Source organism: Epinephelus lanceolatus, chromosome 22, assembly GCF_041903045.1.
Source record: "Epinephelus lanceolatus isolate andai-2023 chromosome 22, ASM4190304v1, whole genome shotgun sequence".
Lineage (NCBI taxonomy): Eukaryota > Metazoa > Chordata > Actinopteri > Perciformes > Serranidae > Epinephelus > Epinephelus lanceolatus.
In genome coordinates this window covers 9999368-10027286 of record NC_135755.1, presented here as the reverse complement: position 1 = coordinate 10027286, position 27919 = coordinate 9999368, and the positions used below count along the sequence as shown (strand labels likewise).

At 40.8% G+C, this 27919-nt stretch overlaps 2 protein-coding genes across 3 annotated transcripts; one reads left to right on the top strand and one right to left on the bottom strand.

Moving 5' to 3' along the window:
* The first annotated feature begins 3029 nt into the window (after nt 1-3029).
* On the top strand, nt 3030-10541 carry LOC144459937 (programmed cell death 1 ligand 1-like). The gene is made up of 5 exons (XM_078164772.1): nt 3030-3128; nt 5357-5697; nt 9342-9477; nt 9831-9886; nt 10138-10541. The coding sequence occupies exons 4-5, from the start codon at nt 9838-9840 to the stop codon at nt 10539-10541; spliced, it is 453 nt and encodes a 150-aa protein (XP_078020898.1). The 5' UTR covers nt 3030-3128; nt 5357-5697; nt 9342-9477; nt 9831-9837.
* Nucleotides 10542-15999: 5458 nt separating this feature from the next.
* Nucleotides 16000-27247, bottom strand: LOC117272922 (uncharacterized). 2 transcript variants are annotated; one of them, XM_078163753.1, is made up of 5 exons: nt 27132-27247; nt 23370-23499; nt 23011-23066; nt 19990-20349; nt 16000-19825 (listed from the first exon to the last, which is right to left on the bottom strand). In XM_078163753.1, exons 3-5 carry the CDS (start codon nt 23057-23059, stop codon nt 19557-19559), a joined length of 678 nt encoding a protein of 225 aa, XP_078019879.1. In that variant the 5' UTR covers nt 23060-23066; nt 23370-23499; nt 27132-27247; the 3' UTR covers nt 16000-19556. The 2 variants fall into 2 exon arrangements, with proteins under 2 accessions (XP_078019879.1, XP_078019880.1); XM_078163754.1 differs by having other exon boundaries at nt 23370-23494; nt 27132-27211.
* Nucleotides 27248-27919: the final 672 nt, after the last annotated feature.

Here is a 27919-nt window from a genome sequence, read left to right as displayed (position 1 = left end):
CAACTCAGGTAAAGGAGGGGCTGCGCGCAAACCACAGATGAAGCATTGGGGTGAGGTTATCAAGTTAACCCTTTGAAGCCTATTGGGCTTGATTTCTTTTTTAAAAACATGGGAAGAAGGCAATGAACAACGAAAGAAGAAATGCTCCAAAAACGAGCAAGAAATTAGTTAAAGTGAAAATTAAAGACAAGACAATTAGTAAAAAAAAAAAAAAAAAATTAAAAAAGAGAGAGAAAGAAAGTTAAAAACTAACAAACAATGATATAACCTGGAAAGAGTGCCTAAAAATTCTAATAATTCTGTAACATAATTTCAAAATGTAATAATAATAATTATGATAGCCTAGTAAAAAATCTAGCTGTTTTCTTTTTTCCCCTTAAAAAAATAAATTTAAATCTGCACCTGCTTCTGACTGCTCGTGGAGTTTGTGTAGGCTAAATAAGATATTGCACAGAAATGTTGATTAGAATTTACAGTGTTATTTCGCATTGTGCTCTGTTACGTTCATATTACACAGCTGTCTTTGAAACATGACCGTTAAACATGACAGAGATTAGAAATGTAACACATGTAGTTAAATTAGTTGGTATTTAGCAGATTTAAACTTCAGATTCGGGTTCTTAAAAACGTGAATGAGTTATTTAAATCGACTTGACACAAAACTGGAAAACACTGCTCTCTGGATAAATAAAATAAACCAACACACTCCTTCTCTGCACTCTTTACTCACCGCAGCCCCAAATTGCATGTTATTTTAGTTTAATTTAATTATCAGAGACGTGACGTGGGAGATGGAAACATTATTTCAGATTGAGTTTGGGTTTAATAAGACCTGTGGAGGTGGGAAGCAATTCAGCATCTGTGTCTGCTCACACTGGGCAGCTGCTGAACCTGGATCTGTCAGAGAGTTACGCCACACTGTCTCTCTTGTTATTGAACTTAATGGTGGGATGTTGCCTACATTAGACTGTCTGTTCTAAACTGTCATTGACAAACAATGATGAGGCTGAGGGCAAACTGACAGAGAGGTCACTCTGATGATGCAAGCAATGCGCTCCTCTGCACCAGTGAGCTGTGACTCGCATGGGGCCAATATGGGGCCCATTGACAGTCCGACTGGGGCCCATTTTTCAGCCCATTTACTACCCACAATGGTCTACATACACATGTTGGTCAACAGTGTACACTGACGTGTCAAAGTTCAGAGAAGTTGAATGTAACACCAACATTGTATTCTAGTTGACATCACCTCCACAAGGGAATCAACTGATGCAGTGATGTCATCTGTATTTATTTTCACCACCAACATGTGTTTGTTACATCATTGGTGTGAGCAGGCCTTAAATGCCACAGTCACACCCAAGTTTGGTCATTTCAATGGGAGGCACTTCCTCCCTCACCTCCTACACACTGACTGAACTTTGACCTTTGACATGACAACATGCACCAGTGTCCAACCTCTTTCAGAGAAAAGCAGCACAACAAGTTTCATAGAATAAAAAGGTGAAATAACCTGTGCGTGCTCACCTCAGCCATCAAGTCATGTTAGCTTCATACAACTCCACATGGTTCCTCCAGCCCCACCTGTCACAGCCCAGAGGTGGACTCTAATGCAGACAGTAATAGGCAAGAAGGTGGGATGAAGGAAAAGTTATCTAGGTAATGGTCAGGAAGAAGCAAATCCAAGAGGAGGCACGACGGCTGAGCAGGTCAGGAACAGGCAACAGGTCAAAGAGCAAAGGCACAACACTGACAACTGGCTGTGGGAAAGGGGCTGATTAGGGACACTGGGGACAGGTGAGCAGGTGAGGAAGAGAAAGGGGACTGGTGGGAAAGACTGAGGGCATCTGGTGGATGGATGGGCACTAATAAAAGATGCATTATGGGAAACGTAGGATCTGGAAATTTTAGAGTTTTACCCACATTAGAGAGAAAAGTCAGGATATCTCTGCCTCTGCTGCTTTAAATGTTGACCCGTCTGTTTTACATCTGTCTCCTGGAAGTTCCTTTTTTACAATTTATAACATCAATAACACCTGTAGATGTTGACAGAGTTAAACAAGCCTGGTTAAACTGGTGTTACCAGTCCTGGGTGATCCAGTCACAGCTCTATGTCTGTTTATTCAGACCTGGTATGAGAATGTGGCAACATGCGTGACTCAGTGACCTCTTGTGATCAGATCTCACTTTACTGCTCCATATGCTAATAAACATGAATCTTCTGTTTAACCAGTGGGAGGTGTATCATACTAAACACACACTTACAGAGGTGATTATTCAAAATCAAAAGGATAAAGTCACCTTAAAGTTATTAACAGGTTTATATTATATTGTTGGTTTTGTGATTATAATGTCTCTCTTATGGTTATGCTGTCTCACATAATATACACACATGCACAGGGAATACTTGTACAGCCCACATTTTATCTCTGTGTTACACTTGGAGACATGTCTTTGACAAGAACTAAAAGAGTTCATCATCATCATCATCATCAATAATTGTTCATTCACACTGGTGCTTCACAGGATGTCTAAATAAAGACAGATAAGATTCACTAATAATAATTTTCAAAGGATAAAATACATAAATATACAAACAAAAGGTAATATAGAACTTATCTGAGATGAGAGTAATAAGCTGGAAGTTAAAACAAGTCAAGTGGCTGATATACAGACATATGTCATCAGCAGCAATAAGATCTCTCTGACAGACATCCAGAGTGTTTATTATTTTACACGTAACAGCCACTACTCTGTTTTGCTTTTAAATTACACGTCATTTATCCACCTCCACATGATTGCTTATAGATCATAAGGTAATGCATACTGAAGAATCATCTTTACAGTTCAACATAAAGAAAAGTTTGTATTAAACTTCATTAGATTAGAGGAGAGCAGGGAGTTTCCATCATGCACTGTGGTCGGTGGAGATACAGTAAGCTGCTTCTGAAAGTTGCAGCTCACTTAAACAAACAGCTTATTTGAATAAGCACAGGGCGTATCAGGTCTTTTTTGCATCTACAGCAGGAACTGAGATGAACTCCAAACAACAGTCACACAGACACATTTTACCTGACTGATGGAGTCCACTCATCTAACGCTTTGGTCTGTATGTGCCTGAAGACAAGGTAATATATGTCTCTGTATTTCAGTTGATATTAAATGAATCCAGATGTAAAGATGTTGTATTTGGGGACTGAGATCAGTGCCTGGATTAGACAAGATGTTAACAGATAATAATGTGCTGGCTTCTCTCAGTAAAGACACAATTCAACAACAACACTTTAACAGACATGTGATTGATTGAAGACAGATCATCCTAAAAGCTGATCCACAGAAAAAGCTTTAGCTTTAATAGTTTCTGTTGTGTATCATTATAAGGAGCCCTACACTCTATTTGAACTCAATGTAACTCAGTTGACAGGGTTTTGTCTTTCCTTTATATGCAGGCACATTGACTCATGTAACATGTTTATCTGAGCTGCAGGTTCACACTTTAGGATTTTCTGCACTCCTGGCTCGTATTCACACAACATCCATCCTAAAGCTTAAAGTAGCTCCTAACTGGTTGAGTAAAGAGAAACTCCTGATAATAAGGAGTCAGTCCTGACTTTAACATGTTTTTGGTGTTTGACCTTTTAGCACTAAAACTGTGTCCTCAGTCTGTGAGAAGTCAGAGACAGGACTCTTCACAAGCAGCACAGTGCCCACACAGGCAGGTGTGGCTAATGTGGTCAGTGTAGCAGCTTCAGTTTGTGGCGAGGGGGGGCAACAAGTGGAAAAAGTAGAAGAGAACCAACAACGCCATCTGGGGGAATTACACCCCAAAAAATACTTTAAAAATACTTTTTCCAGAACCCTACATTTAGTTCAAAAGTTGAGCATAGCAATAGTTCAGGCAGAACAGGATGTCAAGCTCAGCTACATCAGCTGATCTCAAACAGCCCAATCAACTGATGGAGTAGCTGATTGATGAAGGGAGTCAGCTGATAGATCACATGATTCCTTTCTATGCAACCAATTAGCGAATCTCATTCAGGGCGCCGTATTTAAACTGCTCTGGTCTGCCTACTGTTGCTGCTTCCTCTGCAAGCCGCTTTGCAACCAGCCTCCACCCCAGCTCCTCCTTTTCATGCTGTGTCTGCTGTTCTGTTTGTCTTTGATGCTGCTCTGTTCTGTTCCTGGGGTCTTTGCTGCTGCTCTCCCTGCCTTAGGCTTTCCATGTAGGCACGTGGAAGGGCAGGGATGTGTGCTTTCTCTGCCTTAGGCTTTACATGTAGGCACATGGAAGCGCAGGGATGTGTGCTCTCTGCCCCAGGCTTTCCTCAATTTTGCACATGGAAGGGCAGAGAGGTGTGCACACTCCACCTTAGGCTTTCTGCGTAGGTCTGAGGAAAGACAAAGAGGCCCCAGAACAGAGCCATACCACCAAATATAATCCTGCAAATGGAAATAAAGTTTTCTTTGACTTAAGTGTTCCTGACTGAATTAGGAATGCTGCAAAAAGACTTGTTACTGAAACAAGGACAGAGACGTGAAGTCAATATAAACCAAATATTTTGCTGAATTTTGCAAAAATGAGCTAGTAGGGACTGGAGCTGCTGGGAGAAAAGAAAAACATAAATTGTCAAACCAATGGTGCAATCTACACTCGTGTCCTGGTACTTTCACTCTCATGCAGTAAGTTCAGGGACCTCACCATAGGTGCCTCGCCTCCCAACACAGGTGGTGCTCTAGCTGCTTTACTGAAAGAAAAGAGCCTATGTGAAAAAATTACAAACAAATAAACTAAGTTGGTTTGATATAACAGCAAAATCAGGACAACTTAAGCAAACCAACTATAAAGCTAAATAAAAAGAACCACCTCTGATACAGGGCATTAACACAGAATCACTCAGCAGGGTTTCCACATGCACTGTGTTCAGATAATGGATCAGAGCTGCTAACAATCAGCCACAACAGGGAAGAGGACAGGAGCCACCAGGGGCCTTATATAATCTGGCACTGATTAGGGGCGTGGTTGGGGAGGAGGCAGGGCTAGGCTGCATTAAATAGCACTAAATGCCTGAAACACACTGCATTAAAGGAGCACCCCACCACAAATTGATTGGTTGTGGTCTGCTGTGGGCATGCACTGGCTGACGTGTCGTACCTAGACGTTTAAATACAAAGGGCAAAGAGCCATACTCAAGGTAGTCCGAGTATGGTTCACTTCAGATGGGTCGGAGTTCTCTTGGAGTGTTCACATATGCCCAAAAATGCTGAGTCACCACTCTGAGTCTGCTCAGAGGGCTGAAAAGGACCAAGTGTGAAAACATCCTCAGACACCTAAATATCACCTTTCTCCCCTCCACAGGGTCTCCACTCACAAGCATGTCCTTAATCCTGGCCTCCCTTTGTCCTGCCATCATCACTCTTCTTTCTTCCTCTATTTCCTGCAAAAAAGAAGATCATGCTCCACTGACTCCACTGACTCCACCCCCCAAAACAGCAGCTGTCTTTTTATCCGTTAACTGTTAGGTTGCTCGAAAACAAGAGCTACTGGCAGCTGGCTCTTATTTGAATAAGCAGAAGGCGTATCAGGTCTTTGTGTCTATAGGACCACTGAGGGGAACTACAAACCACAGTCACACAGACACATTTTACCTGACTGATGGAGTCCACTCATGCTTTGGTCCGTATGTGCCTGAAGACAAGGTAATATATGTCTCTGTATTTCAGTTGATATTAAATGAATCCAGATGTAAAGATGTTGTATTTGGGGACTGAGATCAGTGCCTGGATTAGACAAGATGTTAACAGATAATAATGTGCTGGCTTCTCTCAGTAAAGACACAATTCAACAACAACACTTTAACAGACATGTGATTGATTGAAGACAGATCATCCTAAAACCTGATCCACAGAAAAAGCTTTAGCTTTAATAGTTTCTGTTGTGTATCATTATAAGAAGCCCTACACTCTATTTTAACTCAGTGTAACTCAGTTGACAGGGTTTTGTCTTTCCTTTATATGCAGGCACATTGACTCATGTAACATGTTTATCTGAGCTGCAGGTTTACACTTTAGGATTTTCTGCACTCCTGGCTCGTATTCACACAACATCCATCCTAAAGCTTAAAGTAGCTCCTAACTGGTTGAGTAAAGAGAAACTCCTGATAATAAGGAGTCAGTCCTGACTTTAACATCTTTGATAATTCACCTTTTTTCATCATCATTCAGAATTACACAACAGGAACTACTTTTTCGAGAACCTTAAATTGATTTGAAAATTAGGCATAGGGCACACAGACTTGTTACTGAAACAAAGAGAGAGACATGAAGTCAAAATAAACCAAATGAGCAAATAAGCAGAGGCTGGAGCTGCTGGGAGAAAAGAAAAACATTGATAGTGAAATCAACACAAATACCAGTAAGGGGGATTAAAAGATGGTCTCTGTCTCATAACTGGTACTACAAAGCTGGTTATCAACTAGTTCAGTCCGCTCTGGGTTTTCCCATCCAGTCATGAGCACGTTCATGTGAAAGAGACGGGGTGTTAATTATGAGCGACATCATCAGAACCATGAATGAAGGAGGCTGCTTCATATCACATGTGATGAAACGGTACCAAAAGGGTTTGTGACTGCAGGTCAGTAAAATGTCAGTGGCGTGGGATGTGAATAACAATCTGCAATCTTCAATCAGAGAGTCAAGGAATATTGAAAATGCTTATCAAAGATTCACTGTCGGCTAACACTTAAATTACATGCAGGAATCACTGAGCTATGGGCCTCTGTGACATTAGTATGGAGTATTTTTGCTGTTTAGATGCGCCAAGCCCACTTGTTTTTATCCAGCCAAAGTGGGCGGGTTTGCTAAGGCGGTCTTCTTAGTTGTAAAATAGGCTTATTACTTTATTTTAAAGGAAACTTAATGCTTCTATTATACGAGATCATATACTTTAACATGTTATGTGTGATAGACACATACTCTTCCCATTATGGTCAAAATCGGTTCTTATCATCCAATTAAAATGAATACAATTATTACACCGCGTGTATCAGCAAAGTACATGTATAGCCTAAACTGCTTCAAATACACACACTCTAGACTAACCTATAGTTGCAACATATAATGAAAAACAAAATAAGGAAGCACATATTCATGAAAACAAGTTGATTAATAAACCCAACTATATTTTAACTCTAAATATAATATGGGGCTCCTTATGAGAACCCACTTTAACTGCCTTCACAAGATGGCAGTATGGCTCCATGTTAAATAAAGGAATTAAAATCTTTAATTCATAATTCCCTTAATTTTTGCCCTACGAAAATAAGAAAAACATCATTCAACTAACAAACAAGGATTATGCACATTTACAATGTTATAACATGGATATAATTATAATTTCACTTTCAACAGACATTTCAAGTTTGTCACACAGAAACATTTGGTAAGAGAGGGGAGGGCGTGATTTCCCCGGGGCAATGCGAATGGACAGGATGTGGTTGAGAAAAGAAGCATTGTCTCACGACAACTAGTCGGTCGTTCATCACCGCGTTTTTCCCCAAGGCTGGATACTTTTTTTACCTCCTTTTGGCCTAAGGATGGCTGAAAGAAGTGTTCGTCCAGTCTGAGGAAATACAGGGGTTGAGTCCTAAACATTTGACCCCCGGTGGTCTTGTGGGTCTTGTTCATTGATAATACTGGTTCAAGGGAAGTACAGAAAGGCTGTTGCTCTACACATGCTAACATAAGGAACATATGCTACGTGAGTTAGAAAGCAAACTTACTGAGTCCTGTGGTGGCACTATGGTGGATACTGTTGCTGTCGCCAATGATGCACCGCTGAAATTCTGAACTGCGGCCAAAACAGACCTTCCAGTGTTTCCAGCTAAGTCGCCACACATGTTGGCATGTTGCCAAGCAAGGATGGGACACTAAAAACTCAAAGTAATGTCAAATAAAATATTCCCAAACATGGTTTCTGTCATTGTAGGTAGTTCTTATCACGCTGATGGATGTTCAAGCATTGATTTTCTCCAATTGCTTTGGTTTTAATTCATCATTTCATGCTATAAATACAGTCTGACCACCCGGGCTTTTATTTTGGTACTTCCCGTAACCAGCAGTGTGCATTTGCATATAAGCTAAATATTTAGTTTCCCAAAGCACATTTAGGTTTAATATTTAGATTTAACACTTAACATTTAGATTTAGATTTTAGATTTAGATTTAGATTCAACATCTTACTATTTTCTTACTATATAAAGACGAAAACGGTGTGTGTGTGTGTGTGTGTGTGTGTGTGTGTGTGTGTGTGTGTGTTTGTGTCTGTTCCACATTTTCCTCCTCACTGACTCGGTCAATCCATGTGAAATTTGGCACAGTGGGAGGATGCGAATGAAGCAATATTACATCAGTTGGCCAAAGGGGGGCGCTATAGCAACTGATTAAAATTGCAGCATTTGAATGGGCGTATCTCATGCCCCGTATGTCGTAGAGACATGAAACTTGGCACAGAGACCTCTCTCTCCTCATGAGGAACACATTTGCCTCAAGAACCCATAACTTCCGCTTATATAGATTTTCCGCCATTTTGAATTTTTTGAAAAACACTTCAAATGGATCTCTTCCTAGGAAGTTTGAGTGATCTGCATGAAACTGGGTGAACATAATCTAGGGACCAATATCTAAAGTTCCCTCTTGGCAAAAGTTGGAAAACTTACTAAAACTGAGCTTCTATAAGGCAATGACTTTAACTATCTGCCTTTCAGCGTGCTACCTCAACTACTAATGTACAGTTTTAGCCCACTATCTATTCCACTATTGGCAATGGTACTACTGTACTTTCAATAAACCAATCGTACTATCAAATTCACAAAACCTCTGTCTGAATACATTGCTCTTCTTAATGGGTTCAGTTGACTATTTAATCTGCAATTTCCTATGACCTGTATCCCAAACACACACCATGTGAAACTGTACGTGGGCAACTGTGCACTCAATGGGTATGGACTAGTATAGATTTAGATTTAACATTTAACATTTAGAATTAGATTTAGATTTAACATTTAGATTTAACTGTGACATATTTAACATATTTCAAATATTGCTGTAAATGTGATAAAAAGTGACTTTGACAGGCGGCTCCCCATACTGAAGTTACCTTGCTCACTTCAAATGCTGCTTCGTAGTACAGGCCTCTGAATACCATCAACATTAACACTGTTTGTACTGATGATGCAAACCAGTGAAATACATGTGGTGTCTTTGGTATTTATGGAAAGCTGACAAAAGAATGTTTAGAAAAATTGTTTAAAGAAATTGTGTAAACAACTTTGTTTCATTTCCAGCTCAGTGTCTGACTGATGAGATGCAGCCGGAAAGTTTTCCAGCAGGAAAACCATGTCTTCACTCACTCGTCCTCGTAGACTGAGGATGAGTACATGGTTCTTGACAACAGCAAACAGACACCTGACACAGGAACAGGTAGGATGTTGTTATTGAGTAATTTACAGTTTATTCAGAAAGTATTTAGACTTCACCTTTTTCCCATGTTGTTTGGTTGCAGCCTTGTGCTAAAATCACTTAAACTTATTTTTTCCCCTCATTAATCTCCACTCAGTACCCCATAATGTAAATGCATTGCACATTTATTATAAAGAAAATACTAAAATCATATTGACATAAAGGTATATGTTAATGTTTCACATGTGACCAGAAACAGTCCAGTGTTGTGATGACTGACTACAGACAGACTGTAGATTGTCTCTGTGTCACCTGTAATAAGTGAACTTTGATCTCATGTGTTTGTGACTCTTCACCTCTGTCTCCTCTCACAGGGAGAAGATGATGTGCATCATCCTGCTGCTCATCAACCTGCCCTCCTGTGTCTGTGGTTAGTTTACACCTTCACTTTATCATCCACACTTTCAGGCTGTTTATTACTGTTATCACACATTACCTTTTTATATTGTAGTATCTTTAGCACTGTCCACTCACCCAGCTCTGTTCTAAATAAGAGCACACTGTTATTCAGTCAATCAGTCAAACTCTCCACACAAACATCTATAGATGGAGTTTAAAGGCTCACATGTTAAAGTTGTCACTTTGTCTGCTCCTCACTTTCCCTCTCTGTCTCCTCAACAGGAACATTTGTAGTCAATGTGACACAGACCTCCTATCAGGCAGAGGAGAACCACAACATCACACTGGAGTGGATGTTCACCACCAAACCTGGCAGCTCCCTCCACTCCCTTTATATCTACTGTGAACTGAAAACTGATCTCAGAGCCTCAGTCCTGTTTCGTCTACATGGAGGTGTTGAGGTCCCAGAGTCTCAGGATGAACAGTTTACAGGACGAGTCCAGTGTGACAAAGACGTCCTCAGAGAGGGACGACTCAGACTTCATGTGTCCAGACTCAGGACTGATGACTCAGGACTGTACATGTGTGATGTGTCCACACATTATGGCGGCAGCACTGCTACATGTCGGCTCACTGTCACTGGTAAGTTGATTAATACTGGAACCAGAGACTGTTTTTCTGTTTGAACTTGAAAATTAAAGTTCAAGATTATTCATGTTTTAGCTCTAGTTTGAATATTTAATTCAGTTACTCTACAGAAACATTAAAGTACTTTTAAGAGACCTTTTTCTGACTTTGAAGTAAAACCTCACATCTTTAATATGTGACCTGTGATGCAGATTAGGATTTGATTTAGTCTTTCTACTGGCTTAAAACAGGTTTTCTCCCTGTCAGTCTGCTGATCTTATTTTCTGTCAGCAGCTGCTGATGAGCCCAAACCTCAGAGACCAACAGAGAGTGGGGGAGGGATCAGCCTCTACGTTGGACTGGGACTGGCAGCAGCTCTACTGTTTGTCTGTGCCATACTCTTTGCAGTCAAAGTCTATTTAACTAAATGAACTGATAAGAAGGAAAGCTATGCATCCACAGACACTGAGTTTACCAGAGAAACAACTCATCAGGACGTACAGGACCCTGTGAGTGAGTCATTAGAGCACTGATTCAAGACCTGAATGTCCAGCAGCAGCCCTGCCCCTAACTCAACAACTCAAAACACTGCAATTTTATAAATGAGACTGGTATTTCTCCTCAGGTGACATGTTGCAGTTACTGTACTATTTGACATTAAACATGTCCAATCAGCTGCACAGTAATATTGTTTTTATTCACACAGTGTTTCAGTTGTTGGTCAATATTGACAAAAGGAAAAATATGCAGGATTTTTTGTTTACCTTGAATGTAATACAGAAAGTGAGGTTATGGTTCAGTTCATGTCTAAAATAATAAGTTAAATATACTTTTTTTTATTCTACTATGTGTTAAATAGGAATCTAATGCATTGTCATTGTACTTTACTTGTTCCTGTCTTGGTGTAATACCTGAACAGGTCACTAGATGGTGTATTGAGCCACCGCAGGTTGAAGGAGGCGCTGTTGTCGGTTTGTTACTGGTGAAAGTAAAGAAGCATCCAGGTGTGATGGGAAGGTAAACACGGTGTAAAGCGAAATGTTAAACATCACTTCTGGTAACATCTCTTAAGGCATTATATCTAGTTTCCCTTTGAAAACACCAAATGCGTTGTTCTTTTTATGCTGCTTAACGCACACCTACAGTGGCTATTATTTTAAAGACCAGAAGGATAAACTCACCTAATAATTATTAACAGCTTTAAGATCCTGCCTCTTTAACTGCTCTTATATTGTTGGATTTGTGATAATAATGTCTCTCTTATTTCTATGATTTCTATTTTGCAAGTCTTGGTGCTTTGTGTGGTTGGTGTTTGACGGTGTTGCCGTGTGGCTGCAGGTAAATCATCAGGATGAGAAAATCAACTCATGGAAACAAGAGCTGAGAGTTATAAAAGTGTTTATTGTTTATTGTTACACCTAACAGCTGTTACTGTTAGACATGTATCCACCTCCACATGGCTCCTTATGGTTCATAAGGTAATGCATACTGAAGAATCAGAAAAGAACAGTTTGTATTAAACTTCATTAGATTAGAGGAGAGCAGAGAGTTTCCCATCATGCACTGTGGTTGGGGGAGATAAGCTGCTTCTGAAAGCTGCACCTGTTGTCAGTGATGACTTTGTGATAAAGATAACAAGGGCACAAGATCTCATATCGCACTGATCTTACTGAAACAAACAGCTTATCTGAAAAAACAGAGGGCGTATCAGGTCTTTTTTTGCATCTACAGCAGGAACTGAGGGGAACTACAAACCACAGTCACACAGACACATTTTACCTGACTGATGGAGTCCACTCATCTAACGCTTTGGTCCGTATGTGCCTGAAGACAAGGTAATATATGTCTCTGTATTTCAGTTGATATTAAATGAATCCAGATGTAAAGATGTTGTATTTGGGGACTGAGATCAGTGCCTGGATTAGACAAGATGTTAACAGATAATAATGTGCTGGCTTCTCTCAGTAAAGACACAATTCAACAACAACACTTTAACAGACATGTGATTGATTGAAGACAGATCATCCTAAAACCTGATCCACATAAAAAGCTCCTCTATGTGACTTTAAACAACAGCTGCAACATTTAGGAAAGAGACACACTTTCTATTTGTCTTTAACTTTGAATATTTTCTCTTGTCTATTGTTTATAAGAGACCACAGCATTTATTTTCATTTCATAGAATTCACTTGAAAGCTTTATTTGCACTTTGATTCTCTTTCCTTTATATGCAGGCACATTGACTCATGGAACATGTTTATCTGAGCTGCAGGTTCACACTTTAGGATTTTCTGCACTCCTGGCTCGTATTCACACAACATCCATCCTAAAGCTTAAAGTAGCTCCTAACTGGTTGAGTAAAGAGAAACTCCTGATAATAAGGAGTCAGTCCTGACTTTAACATGTTTTTGGTGTTTGACCTTTTAGCACTAAAACTGTGTCGTCAGTCTGTGAGAAGTCAGAGACAGTCCAGAGGACTCCTCAGTCACCAACAAGTCCCATTCACCTGCTGCTAGGAGAGCACTCATTGACTTTAACCACTGGCGCCATCTTGTGGCAGAAATATATTACTGCAGCTTTTGTTCTTTGAAAAGTCAGGCCTACATGTGTGCAGGAGAACAAATAAGCTTTACATTGCTGTGGTTGTAGTTGACATAGTTTTTAGTGCTGATGCCTGGTGTCCATCAGTTGTGTGTGATAATCAGGATAATAAATACAAAGGAGTATTGTGATGACTACAGACAGACTGTAGATTGACTCTGTGTCACCTGTAATAAGTGAACTTTGATCTCATGTGTTTGTGACTCTTCACCTCTGTCTCCTCTCACAGGGAGAAGATGATGTGCATCATCCTGCTGCTCATCAACCTGACCTCCTGTGTCTGTGGTTAGTTTACACCTTCACTTTATCATCCACACTTTCAGGCTGTTTATTACTGTTATCACACATTACCTTTTTATATTGTAGTATCTTTAGCACTGTCCACTCACCCAGCTCTGTTCTAAATAAGAGCACACTGTTATTCAGTGAATCAGTCAAACTCTCCACACAAACATCTATAGATGGAGTTTAAAGGCTCACATGTTAAAGTTGTCACTTTGTCTGCTCCTCACTTTCCCTCTCTGTCTCCTCAACAGGAACATTTGTAGTCAATGTGACACAGACCTCCTATCAGGCAGAGGAGAACCACAACATCACACTGGAGTGGATGTTCACCACCAAACCTGGCAGCTCCCTCCACTCCCTTTTTATCTACTGTGAACTGTTAACTGATCTCAGATCATCAGGTCTGTTTCGTCTACATGAAGGTGTTGAGGTCCCAGAGTCTCAGGATGAACAGTTTACAGGACGAGTCCAGTGTGACAAAGACGTCCTCAGAGAGGGACGACTCAGACTTCATGTGTCCAGACTCAGGACTGATGACTCAGGACTGTACATGTGTGAAGTGTTCACACGTGATGGCGGCAGCACTGCTACATGTCGGCTCACTGTCACTGGTAAGTTGATTAATACTGGAACCAGAGACTGTTTTTCTGTTTGAACTTGAAAATTAAAGTTCAAGATTATTCATGTTTTAGCTCTAGTTTGAATATTTAATTCAGTTACTCTACAGAAACATTAAAGTACTTTTAAGAGACCTTTTTCTGACTTTGAAGTAAAACCTCACATCTTTAATATGTGACCTGTGATGCAGATTAGGATTTTATTGAGTCTTTCTACTGGTTTAAACAGGTTTTCTCCCTGTCAGTCTGCTGATCTTATTTTCTGTCAGCAGCTGCTGATGAGCCCAAACCTCAGAGACCAACAGAGAGTCCACAACCAGAGAGTCCACAACCAGAGAGTCCACAACCAGAGAGTCCACAACCAGAGAGTCGAGGAAGGATCGGCCTCTACGTTGGACTGGGACTGATAGCTCTACTGATTGTCTGCGCCATCTTTGCAGTCAGATTCTGTTTAACTAAATCTACTGATAAGAAAGAAAAGTATGCATCCACAGACACTGAGGCAGCAGCCCTGCCCCTAACTCAACAACTCAAAACACTGCAGTTTTATTAGTGAGACTGGTATTTCTCCTCAGGTGACATGTTGCAGTTACTGTACTATTTAAAATAAAACATGTCCAATCAGCTGCACAGTAATATTGTTTTTATTCACACAGTGTTTCAGTTGTTGGTCAATATTGACAAAAGTAATTTCAGACCAAAAACTGATGTTGCTGCTGTAACATCCAAACAGCCTCCTCCTCTGTCAGCCATACCAGGTCCTCACATCAACTCCTGCAAGTTTACATTTATTTATTTTTGAAAAGATTTATGAGAAAATCATATTTTTTTCTGTCAGAACAAATATGGTAAATACAATAGAATTAATAAAAACAATGACATTTTAGATCAAACTCTTTTCCATGATGCAACATGTGAAAGCGTCACAGCTCTTTGGGACTTAAACTTCAACTCAATAAAGAGCTGTGATGGAAACACTGATTAAACAACACAAAAGAATATACAGTATAGATATATATTATATAGGTATTTACAAACATCACAGTGAGAAACTGTTGGTGAGTACTTGAGTATTTCTATTTTAAGCTACATTGTACTGTAAGTGTAAGGGGTTAAAATATATTTACTTTATTTTTTTAAAATGACATTCATTAAATGTGTTTAACAAGTCATTGGGACTAAAGTACAGTTCATATGAGGCTGTGGTTCAGTTCATGACTAAAATAATAAGTTAATGCACTTTCATTGTACTTTACTTGTTGCTGTGTTGGTGTAATACCTGAACAGGTCACTAGATGGTGTATTTAGTTGGGAGGAACCTAAAGCACGCTACAAGCAAAACAATCTGCAGCCCAGTTGAACATTAATATTCCTCAGTGTCACATACATGTACCCCAGTATAAGGGAGACAAAGGTTGTGAAGCCTCTGTGATACTTGAAGGACACTTGATTCATATTATGTATTTTGTTCAGTATGTAAAGGAAGCAGAATAAATCCTGCAGCTGAGCAGCACACAAGTTTTCTGCCTCTTTGTTTATACATGCAGACACACAAGCATTGTGTTTGCTACCGGCCCAGGTTCCCCTGGGCCTGAGGACAGCAACAAACACATAAATGCATCAATGATTTTAACAGCAGTGAGCTAGTAGTAGCCAGTTGTAGAAAATCTGAATGCAGTACTTGACTTGTAACAGAGTACTGGCATTGTTACATTCACTTGAGTAAAAAGATGCAAGCACTTCTTCCACTGCTGCATGCAGCAAAAACTGATCCACGCTTTTGTTACCTCAAGGCTGGATTACTGTAACTCTCTATTATCAGGTAGCTCTAGTAAGTCCTTAAAAACTCTCCAGCTAATTCAGAATGCAGCAGCACGTGTACTAAGAGGAACTAAGAAACGAGATCATATTTCTCCTGTTTTAGCTTCTCAGCACTGGCTCCCTGTAAAATCCAGAATTGAATTTAAAATCCTACTGTTAACTTATAAAGCTCTAAATGGTCAGGCTCCGTCATATCTTAGAGAGCTCATAGTGCCTTATTATCCCACCAGAACACTGCGCTCTGAGAACGCAGGGTTAGGGGAGACCGGGGATGACTGTAACACTTTTTGTTTGAGCAAGTGTAACTCAGTGGGTTTTTTTGTTAGAGCTCTTAAATTTTGATACATGGTACCCATATTTGTCTGCTATAAATAACACACACTCTGACCTCTACTACACCATCACAGATTATGGAAATTAATGTCAAATACAAAGAGGTATATTGTTACAACTTACCCCAGTACCGGGGTGAGTTGTAACACTAGCTGGGGATGGATGTAACAATGAAATTATTGTGCTTAAAAAAGATTCACAGTAGGCTAAATGTATTCAAGCACTTTAATGAGTAATAAAGAAGGAACAATAAACTTGTAAGAATACAATAATTATAATATTAAAACAAATAGAAATGTATAACATAAATACAAAAATAAGTACAATAAAATAAATAAAAATATATAACATAAAATAAATAAAATCAAGAATAATAAAGTATTAACCTGTGTGTGTGTGCGTGTGTGTGTGTGTGTGTGTGTGTGTGTGTGTGTGCGCGCACGTGCGTTGTCGCCTGAATGAGGTTGAAGTTTGAACAGCATTTTGAACAGCAGTTGAACAATAAACACTTTAGAAAAGTTACAACCCTCCCCATGCCCAGCAGCCATGAAAGAGCTAACCGTTTTTAGCATTTAGCTTCAAAGCTAACACTAATGAAACACATCAAATTAAACTAGAGAAACTACTACTTGAACCTATGTAAGTGAAACAATTGTACATACAACACAATGGACACTATGCAAAAAACAACTGTGATGAAAATGTTTGGTTTCTCACCTGAAAAACTGTTTTCTGGCTCTAGAACAGACAATTTTGGACTCAGAGACATGCGGCTTCACCAGTGAGCTCCAATTGTAAATGGGCATGGACTATCTTGATGATGTCACCACAGCTCGTTTCTAATTGGCCAAACTGAGAGTGTTACAACTATCCCTTTGTTACAACCATCCCCAGTCTCCCCTACTCGTGGTCCCTAAAGTCTCCAAAAGTAGATCAGGAGCCAGAGCCTTCAGCTATCAGGCTCCTCTCCTGTGGAATCATCTTCCTGTTACGGTCCGGGAGGCAGACACCGTCTCCACATTTAAGACTAGACTTAAGACTTTCCTCTTTGATAAAGCTTATAGTTAGGGCCGGCTCAGGCTTGCCTTGGACCAGGCGCGTTGCCAGACACTTTTCACCAGGGCACGTGCCTTGGTAAAAATGTGCTGTGCCCCTGTAAATATTCCCAGTCAAATTTCATTAATAAGCCTGTTTTTTTCATTACTGAATGTCCGTAGGGCTACACTATGACTGATGTGTCAAGGAAGAATAGCATGGACACAACTTCTTCCTACTTCAACCACGCAGTAGGGCCAGTGCCACATATCAAAGAGTGGAGAGGTTGCACTTGCAGGTATTGGGTGCGTCTGTGCATATTCAGTGAATGGAACGCACATGAAGCCTAGGTAAGGTAAGCTGCTGCAGCCCGTGGTGCAAATTTATCAGCGGACAGTAGCCCACACATGTTGACAAGTAAAGCAGAACAGACGAGGCAGGGACAGGAAGCAGCAAGGGGAGATGAGAATGAGGTGGAGGGAGGGAAGATCATCTGGTTAAAAGTCTAGTGGTTCAAACTTTATGTCTGTTGAGTCGATGCCAAAAACATGAGTCTCGCAAAGTGCGACCCCGAATTAAACTTTGGCTAGTTTAAGTTCACTTTAGATAACGTTCGGAGATGCCATTTCATTGGCAGAGGGAAAGACACCTAACGTAAGCCTACTGTCCATTATATATTAAGGCTGCCATGTGTGTGCTTGCTCGTGGACTACGCCAGACGTTTGTGGAAATCATTTTGAGAGACCCCAGCCAAATGTTTCCACAGGTCTAGTATAAATTACACTAGGTGGGCTGTGGGCTGTGGGCGGGCTAGTTTAAAAAGCTATCCAATCAGGGGAATACCTTTTCAGACCATATCAGGTACTCTTAATCTCTCAGATAAACTAACAGCAGGATTTCGGTCAGGGGTGTCAGCGCGTGATTTGTAGGTCTTGATGAGACAAACAAGCCAGTTCTGGTTTGATCTTTCTACGACATTCCTACCGGCCGCAGTGGCCATTTCAGTGTGCCTAGGCGGCGCTACAGAGCCCATTTTGGCACTTTAGGGGTTCATTTTTTCATTTCATCAAATTTTTTGCCAGTCCTGACATGCGTGCCAATTTTGGTGAGGATTTGAGTATATTTAGGGGGTCAAATTCTGCCTCAAAGAGGCGGCGTAGAAAGAATAAACGCACCAGAAACAACAGGGTCCTCTGCCTTCTACCGAGGTCCCTGATAAAACAGAACAATGGCACACAGCGTGGGTGAAGTACGACCAACGCTACTTAAACAAAGGAAGGACATTCTTGAGAAAAGCACCTAGATTACTGATAACTTGGCTTCTCTGATTGCAAATACCTTTCTCTGTAAGTCATTAAGCTGACATTCTGACACTCTAACAAAACATAATACTCGTCTCCCACATGATTATCATCACAGTGGATGCAGGTGCACTGACTTCAGGGATTCTGGGTTGTTCACTCAAAACATTACAAATAGCCTTTCTGTACTTTTGGTTTTCATGCAACAGATAACTCTCCAGTTTAAACTCTTGCTTAATTTGGACATATCTATCACATGATGTCATACTTCTGAGCCCACTCTGCCACTTTTTGCATGAACTGATCATGTCAGTGGTCCTAACACATCAGAACAGGCAGATCAGAAGAGTCTTTAGTTAACATGAGAGCTTCATTACATTCTGCAAGAACATGATTAATAAATATATATATTTATTACACGGCTCTATTAAATGCTGTATTCTGATTGGTCAGTAGCGGCATTCTGCGGTCTGATATTACTGTGTAATGACCGTTGCTACTAGCACACAGTTGCTATGTAGCCCAGCGTTGCTAGGGATGCTGCCCTGCAACACTGCAGCTGTCAAACAACTTCCGAGGGAAAAAACAAACAGAAGTGGCTGATTTTAACGGGTGCTGCTGAAGAAAAAGAATACCTACGGACTTTCTCTGCCAAAAACAAAAGAAGACAGATTTGAATACACACTCGGCAGTCATGCTTAATGACATTTTACGCGAGTTTTATGCCTCGGTTCAGTCCACTAAGCCTGGGTGATTACAAAACTTTCACTAAAAGTTGTCGAATCCGGTCGGTTTTAATGCACTTCGCAGAGGCAGACAACATTATTTATTTAACTGATAATTAGCCGTGTAATAAGCGGGATAATGTAAAATAACTCCCTTCAGGGGAATGAAACCCCTCCGCTGCGCGTCGGGGTTCTATTCCCCTGTCGGGAGTTATTTTTCCCAGTATTCACCGGCTCATTATACATTATCCCTTACATATATAAGAAGAAGTTGATCTCAGAGATTAAAGTGCAAAAGGTAAATATATAAAAATGTATAGTAGCTTATTATATTAGACGAGGAATTTGATTTGATCCTAACAGTTTTGTTTAAATGCAATATTTGTGTTATTAAGTGTTTCCTCTGATCCATGTGCTGAGCTGTTAATACTCTCAAATTCACTACTGGGGTAGAAATCTTCTTCTCTAAACAGAAAGTGTCTGAATAAACAGACACGTAGACCCAGCAGAGCTGCAGCTGCTAGAGTCAGTCCCAGTACAAAGTAGAGGCCGATCATTCCTCGACTCTTTGGTTGCTGTCCACTTGCTGTGTTTGGTGTCTCAGGTTTGGGCCGCTCCCTCGCTGCTGTGAAGAGATCAAACAAACCAGTTTCATCCATATAAAGAAAAAACATGTCACTAAAAAAGAGGAAAGTGTAACGATCGTAGATTGTTGATTGTGTACTGTCCTTCACACCCAACAAGCTGCTGGACTGAACATGTTAAGGAATTCATACTGAATCAACTTACCAGTGACAGTGAGCCGACATGTAGCAGTGCTGCCGCCATAACGTGTCAACACTTCACACATGTACAGTCCTGAGTCATCAGTCCTGAGTCTGGACACATGAAGTCTGAGTCGTCCCTCTCTGAGGACGTCTTTGTCACACTGGACTCGTCCTGTAAACTGTTCATCCTGAGACTCTGGGACCTCAACACCTCCATGTAGACGAAACAGACCTGATGGTCTGAGATCAGCTTTCAGTTCACAGTAGATAAAAAGGGAGTGGAGGGAGCTGCCAGGTTTGGTGGTGAACATCCACTCCAGTGTGATGTTGTGGTTCTCCTCTGCCTGATAGGAGGTCTGTGTCACATTGACTACAAATGTTCCTGTTGAGGAGACAGAGAGGGAAAGTGAGGAGCAGACAAAGTGACAACTTTAACATGTGAGCCTTTAAACTCCATCTATAGATGTTTGTGTGGAGAGTGTAGTGATGTCTTAGTGCTGCTTAGTTGAGCTCAGCAGCGAGCGTGCAGGCCAAGAGTGGAACTGCTGATTCAGTCCGTGCAAACAATGAATCACTCACGAGTTGCGAAGCAGCCAGGGTGCAGTGCTACTGTGGTACGTTCACTGAACATACTACACAGTAAGTGAACGTGAGCCCTCAGCCCTGTGCCCAATGCCGAACTGTAGTAGACCAGTTAAAAAAAAACCTCATTCTAAACAGATACCAGTGAAAGTATCACGGTTCTGAGTAGTATCACGATACCACAGCGAAAATGAGGCAGATGTGCCTTTTGTCAATTATAAAAAGATAAATCACTTTTCTATAATACATCACTGATATTTCAATGGAATAAATTACTTATTGACTTACTCATACTTCAAAAACAGCATCAATAAGTGATGAACATAGGGGGGATCAAAATAGAATAAATAAATGAAATAAAAATCAACCAGCCACCCTCCTCCCCTGACAAGTAAAGAACAGTCCCTCCATAAGTAAAGAACAGTCCCTAAAGTGCGGTGAGGTTTGTGGGCCGTTACCTGACACAAAGACAGAAATGTGAGCGGCTCGTTTCTCCTCTGACACGTCACACCTGTGTGCCGCCACGGCTCGGCTGTTCATGTCTTTCTGGGCAGTCATGAAATCAACAACGAGAAAATTATTTGAGCTGGAGCCAGACTTCCCCGTCGCCGGTAAGCCTTATCTTGCAGCGTATTTGACAGGAATACGGCGTCTGTGACCCCCGTTCAACCCACAGCTGGCAGGATTCGCTTGTCGTTTCTGCTGCTGGTTGGAATCTGTACTTGCATAGCGTGTTGAATGATTTGTTTTGCTTGAGCAAGAGGGTGAGTGTCCATGCGCAACGGTGCATGGACACTCATGGTCTCAATTTGCGTGACGCGTGAAAAGAGACAGAAATGCTGTGCAGTCCCACACAGTGCGGGAGGTCTGGTCACCCTACTAGCCACTTGCCACTCAAAGCAGCAGCTAGTAGGGGGCCCCATTAGGGGGGATTCCAACGTGTTGTCATTGTTGCAGTGTCTATAGGGGTTCCATCATATTGTCATTGATATGGACCAATGTCAGCCGTCTCTGGGGGCCCCCTTCCAGCTCGGGGCCCTAGGCAATTGCCTAGTTTGCCTGTCTGGTTGCGACGGCCCTGCTCCTGGAGGCCATGAACTGAATTGAATCATGAATCGTTCAGCCGTGTATCAGTTCAGTGAGTCGGACTACGCAGTACACAGTCAGGGCTCCTCCCGCCAAGCACTGCCAAATGCTTCAAAACTCATTGGACGATGCTTCACAGTGCAGTTGGACAATGACCTGAAGCATACTGCCAAAACAACCAAAGACATTTTTAAGGCAAAGAAGTGGAATGTTCTGCAATGGCCAAGTCATATCATCTGACCTGAATCCAACTGAGCATGCGTTTCTCTTACTGAAGCCAAAACTGAGGGCAAAACACCCAAAACACAAGCAGGAAGTGCAGACGGCTGCAGTAAAGGGCTGGCAGAGCATCACCAGGGAAGAAACCCAGCATCTGGTGATGTCTATGTGTCCAACACTTCAGGCAGTCATTGACTGTAAAGGATTTGCAACCAAGTATTAAAACTGACTGTTTAATTGATGATTATGTTTGTTTGTCCAAATACTTATGAGCCCTTACAGTTGGGGGACTGTGTGAAGAAATGGTTGTCATTCCTACACGGTTCATACTACATTTTTGAAAGAAGCCTTAAATGAAAGCTGAGAGTCTGCACTTTAAGCAGGTATTCATTGTTTCATTTAAAACCCATTGTGGTGGTCTACAGAGCCAAAATGATGACAACTGTATCATTGTCCAAATAATTATGGACCTGACTGTACGTTGGGGATCCATCTTAGGCTCTGTTGAGGCTGTGGAAGGGCGACATCTGCTGGTAACTTTTTGAATTGCTCAATGTAGAAGTTTCAGTAATTTGAAAGTGGGTCGAGGACAAAACGCCACCCTTGTTTTGTTTACCTCTGCTTTAAAATATCAGTGTAATGAAGTGCTTTACAGATAAACAGTAGACTCAGGCTAATGCATATGATGACGTTTTTGAGGCAGTGGTTGTCCTGTTATAAACAGTTGGTCAATAATGGATATGAAAGTCAGATGGTATAAAAGGGAGAAGAGTGTTACAATTTTTTATTTGTCATCAGAAAATCCAAATGTTTGGGTATTTCATTTAGCTCTTGCTAATCTCTTTTTTTATTTCTAAAATATACACAGGGTCAATGCTAAAATATGTTCAAGGAGGAGCACGTGGCCAAGACGAAGGTTCAGATGACGAGCAGCCATCTACCAGTAGTGAGGGAACTAGTCAAATGCAGTTGATCAAATGCAGGCTGGTAACTAAATGTTAGTTTGACTGATTGACTAAATAACAGTGTGCTCTTATTTAGAACAGAGCTGGGTGAGTGGACAGTGCTAAAGATACTACAATATAAAAAGGTAATGTGTGATAACAGTAATAAACAGCCTGAAAGTGTGGATGATAAAGTGAAGGTGTAAACTAACCACAGACACAGGAGGTCAGGTTGATGAGCAGCAGGATGATGCACATCATCTTCTCCCTGTGAGAGGAGACAGAGGTGAAGAGTCACAAACACATGAGATCAAAGTTCACTTATTACAGGTGACACAGAGACAATCTACAGTCTGTCTTTAGTCAGTCATCACAACACTGGACTGTTTCTGGTCACATGTGAAACATTAACATATACCTTTATGTCAATATGATTTTAGCATTTTCTTTTTAATAAATGTGCAATGCCATTTACATTATGGGGTGCTGAGTGGAGATTAATGAGGGAACAAGGCTGCAACATATCAAAATGAGAGAATGAACTGTGAGTTACTCAGTAACAACATCCTACCTGTGTTTGTGTTTGTGTCAGGTGTCTGTTTGCTCTTGTCTGGAACCATGAACTCCTCCCCAGTCTAAGTGAGGACACAGTTTTCCTGCTGGACAACTTCCTGGGTGCATCTCATCAGTCAGGCACTGAGCTGGAAATGAAACACAGTTGTTTACATATTCTCGTACTTATTTTTCTAAAGATGCTTCAGCTGACTTTCCATAAATACCAAAAACACCACATGTATTTCACTGGTTTGCATCATCAGTACAAACAGTGTTGATGTTGATGGTATTCAGAGGCCTGTACTACGAAGCCAGTTCACCTTACCCAGGATATCTGGTTTGACTAACCCTAACATTGGCTGTCTGGATAACTGGTAACACAAAGCTGGTTTTCAACCAGGTTCAGTCAACTCTGGGTTTTCCTATCCAGCCACGAGCACGTTTATGAGCGACATCATCAGAACCATGAATGAAGGAGGCTGCTTCATATGAGATCTGATGAAATGGTAGCAGAAGTGTCTGCGACTACGTGACAGTAAGGTTGAACCTTCCAGGGCCAGGTGTTGTTTCTGGGAGTTTAGGAATTAAAAGTTGACACATTAGACTTCATAAGGCTGATTGTGATATTTGCACACTCACTTTGTCTGTTTAAAGTTCTTGATATGAAGTGTATAGATGAGGTGATTCAATGTGAACATGTGGTCGCTACAGTAATAATGTAGAAAAGCTTTAGTGTCACAGTTTGAGGATCCATAAACACTTTAATAGTCTGGGTTGATAGGGTGACATCAGCTAAATTGGGCCATCAAGTAAAATGGGCCATTTAAGGTTTGAGTGTCTCAGCTCTTTAAAAGTTAACAGCCAATGAATGCAAATGATTTCAAACTGTTGCTGCAACAATACTTGACATGTAACAATTGATTTGATTGGTCTATGGTAAATGTACATATATAAATAATGATGTATAATACATGTCCTGATGGCCTCCATCAGATATCATGCTAATGTTTTGCTAAATAAAATTAGTTTTGATGAAAAACCATTTTTTGTTAGTGGCCCAATTTACCTTAATATGTTCAGGTAAATAGGGCCACACATTTCAGCTAAAATGAGCCACGTTCTGAGTTAGCAAATATTTTGATGGTTCCTCTTATTAAAAAGTATTAATATATACATATACAGTACAGGCCAAAAGTTTGGACACACCTTCTCATTCAATGCGTTTTCTTTATTTTCATGACTATTTACATTGTAGATTCTCACTGAAGGCATCAAAACTATGAATGAACACATGTGGAGTTATGTACTTAACAAAAAAAGGTGAAATAACTGAAAACATGTTTTATATTCTAGTTTCTTCAAAATAGCCACCCTTTGCTCTGATTACTGCTTTGCACACTCTTGGCATTCTCTCCATGAGCTTCAAGAGGTAGTCACCTGAAATGGTTTCCACTTCACAGGTGTGCCTTATCAGGGTTAATTAGTGGAATTTCTTGCTTTATCAATGGGGTTGGGACCATCAGTTGTGTTGTGCAGAAGTCAGGTTAATACACAGCCGACAGCCCTATTGGACAACTGTTAAAATTCATATTATGGCAAGAACCAATCAGCTAACTAAAGAAAAACGAGTGGCCATCATTACTTTAAGAAATGAAGGTCAGTCAGTCTGGAAAATTGCAAAAACTTTAAATGTGTCCCCAAGTGGAGTCGCAAAAACCATCAAGCGCTACAACGAAACTGGCACACATGAGGACCGACCCAGGAAAGGAAGACCAAGAGTCACCTCTGCTTCTGAGGATAAGTTCATCCGAGTCACCAGCCTCAGAAATGGCAAGTTAACAGCAGCTCAGATCAGAGACCAGATGAATGCCACACAGAGTTCTAGCAGCAGACCCATCTCTAGAACAACTGTTAAGAGGAGACTGCGCGAATCAGGCCTTCATGGTCAAATAGCTGCTAGGAAACCACTGCTAAGGAGAGGCAACAAGCAGAAGAGATTTGTTTGGGCCAAGAAACACAAGGAATGGACATTAGACCAGTGGAAATCTGTGCTTTGGTCTGATGAGTCCAAATTTGAGATCTTTGGTTCCAACCGCCGTGTCTTTGTGAGACGCAGAAAAGGTGAACGGATGGATTCCACATGCCTGGTTCCCACTGTGAAGCATGGAGGAGGAGGTGTGATGGTGTGGGGGTGTTTTGCTGGTGACACTGTTGGGGATTTATTCAAAATTGAAGGCACACTGAACCAGCATGGCTACCACAGCATCCTGCAGCGACATGCCATCCCATCCGGTTTGCGTTTAGTTGGACGATCATTTATTTTTCAACTGGACAATGACCCCAAACACACCTCCAGGCTGTGTAAGGGCTATTTGACCAAGAAGGAGAGTGATGGAGTGCTGCGGCAGATGACCTGGCCTCCACAGTCACCGGACCTGAACCCAATCGAGATGGTTTGGGGTGAGCTGGACCGCAGAGTGAAGGCAAAGGGGCTAACAAGTGCTAAACACCTCTGGGAACTCCTTCAAGACTGTTGGAAAACCATTTCAGGTGACTACCTCTTGAAGCTCATGGAGAGAATGCCAAGAGTGTGCAAAGCAGTAATCAGAGCAAAGGGTGGCTATTTTGAAGAAACTAGAATATAAAACATGTTTTCAGTTATTTCACCTTTTTTTGTTAAGTACATAACTCCACATGTGTTCATTCATAGTTTTGATGCCTTCAGTGAGAATCTACAATGTAAATAGTCATGAAAATAAAGAAAACGCATTGAATGAGAAGGTGTGTCCAAACTTTTGGCCTGTACTGTATATATATATTATATTATTGTATATTACAGGCCTCTTAACATTTTCCTTTGTAATTATGTATATGTGTGTGTGTTAGCTCTGGTCCAGGGCGCATCGTGAGCTAGCTCTCACTAGCTAGCGCTCAGTCACACACACACACACACACACACACACAAGAAAGGGAAAGGTGAAAGAGGCATGTATTGTAGCCTAAAACTGATAGTGGAAGATGGTTAAGTAAAGTAACATGAAACTATAATTACAGTATGGCAAACAAGAAGGAACAGAGAGGAACAGAGAGGAAGAGAAAGGAAGAGAGGGAAAGGAGATGAGGAGAAAGGAAGAGAGAGGACCTGAAGCCTGATCTTTATATTATTACTATATTAATGTTATTTTTCATGAATTTTTTAAAGCATTTAATGTATTTAATGTAATGTTCTATTGTGTTGTGTGTGTTGATATTAAAGATAATCTGATTATATTATGAAAAATGACTGTTTCACTTTGCAGTTTGAGTGGCCCATTTTACCAGAACACCGCACATCTCAAAAATGGGGGACAGCTGATGTTTCAACAGCTGTAGGGTCTTAACAATTATATTTTATTACATAAATTCAACACAATATTAAAAACAGTCATTATTAATTATCGGAGCACAATCAAATGTCGTACATTGTTTTTTCTTAGCTTCCCAAGTGATTAACCAAAAAGTGGCCCAATTTAGCTGATATCACCCTACAAATACTGCTGCAATACTTCCTCTGTTGCGCACTTTACAAAAACTTCCCCTCTCTCTCTCTCTCTGTGAGGAAACCACAGCAACTCATTTTACAACCACCCAAACTCTTCTTGACAAGAAAGTTTCACAACTTCAAATCAAAAGAGTTGAATAAAGAAGAGAAGATGAAACTTTGGGTCTGAAGCACAGCTGATGGACACAATTAAAACAACACAAATGGTGTATTATACAAAATGTTTTAGTTACTTACGTGTTTGAAGAGGAGCGAGTAGCTGTCACCTTGATTGTTTAACGGTAGGTCAAACAAAGGAAGATGTTTCTCTCATCTCAGCAACGCTGTACATGATGAGGAAGTCAGTGTTTCCCTTCAGCAGCTCAGTTCAGGTTGAGGAGGGGCTGCGTGCAAAGCACAGATGCATCATCTGGGTGTGGTTAAAAAGTTAACACAGGGTAAAATGAAGGATGTTAACATCCGTTACACGGCAGCACATGCCAGAACAGGGGAGACCAGGGATGGTTGTTACACTTCACTCTGTGTGAATTGCTCACCATCATAACGTCTTTCAACAGTTGTTCCTACATTAAATGAACTCTGTAAGGTCTTGGCTTGAAATTGGTATCCCTTTCATTTTTACGCCTGAATGTAACAAGACGTTATTACCCATCAGACACTCTGACATGGGGTTGGTTGTCCCTACAGTTATCAATGGGGTTTCAGGGGGAATATAACCTTTTAGGGTTTTTTTTTTTAAGATAAAAACACCAAATAAGTTTTGAATTGAATGCCACCTCTATCATAGCACTCATCAGTGCCCCTTCTGTTTATACCATGGCTGATTAGGGACACTGGGGACAGGTGAGCAGGTGAGGAAGAGACAGGGGACTGATGGAAAAGACTGAGGGCATCTGGTGGATGGATGCTATCTGTTGCATTATGGGAAATGTAGGATCTGGAAATAACAGAGTTTTACCCACATTAGAGAGAAAAGTCAGGATATCTCGATCTCTGCTGTTTTGTTTTTGACCCGTCTGTTTTAC

Coding starts and splice junctions, on each gene's coding strand:
- LOC144459937 (XM_078164772.1), top strand. CDS start 9,838: ATGATGTGCATCATCCTGCTGCTCATCAACCTGCCCTCCTGTGTCTGT. Junction 9,887..10,137: donor CCTGCCCTCCTGTGTCTGTG/GTTAGTTTACAC, acceptor TCTCCTCAACAG/GAACATTTGTAGTCAATGTG.
- LOC117272922 (XM_078163753.1), bottom strand. CDS start 23,059: ATGATGTGCATCATCCTGCTGCTCATCAACCTGACCTCCTGTGTCTGT. Junction 20,350..23,010: donor CCTGACCTCCTGTGTCTGTG/GTTAGTTTACAC, acceptor TCTCCTCAACAG/GAACATTTGTAGTCAATGTG. Junction 19,826..19,989: donor ATGTCGGCTCACTGTCACTG/GTAAGTTGATTC, acceptor ATCTCTTCACAG/CAGCGAGGGAGCGGCCCAAA.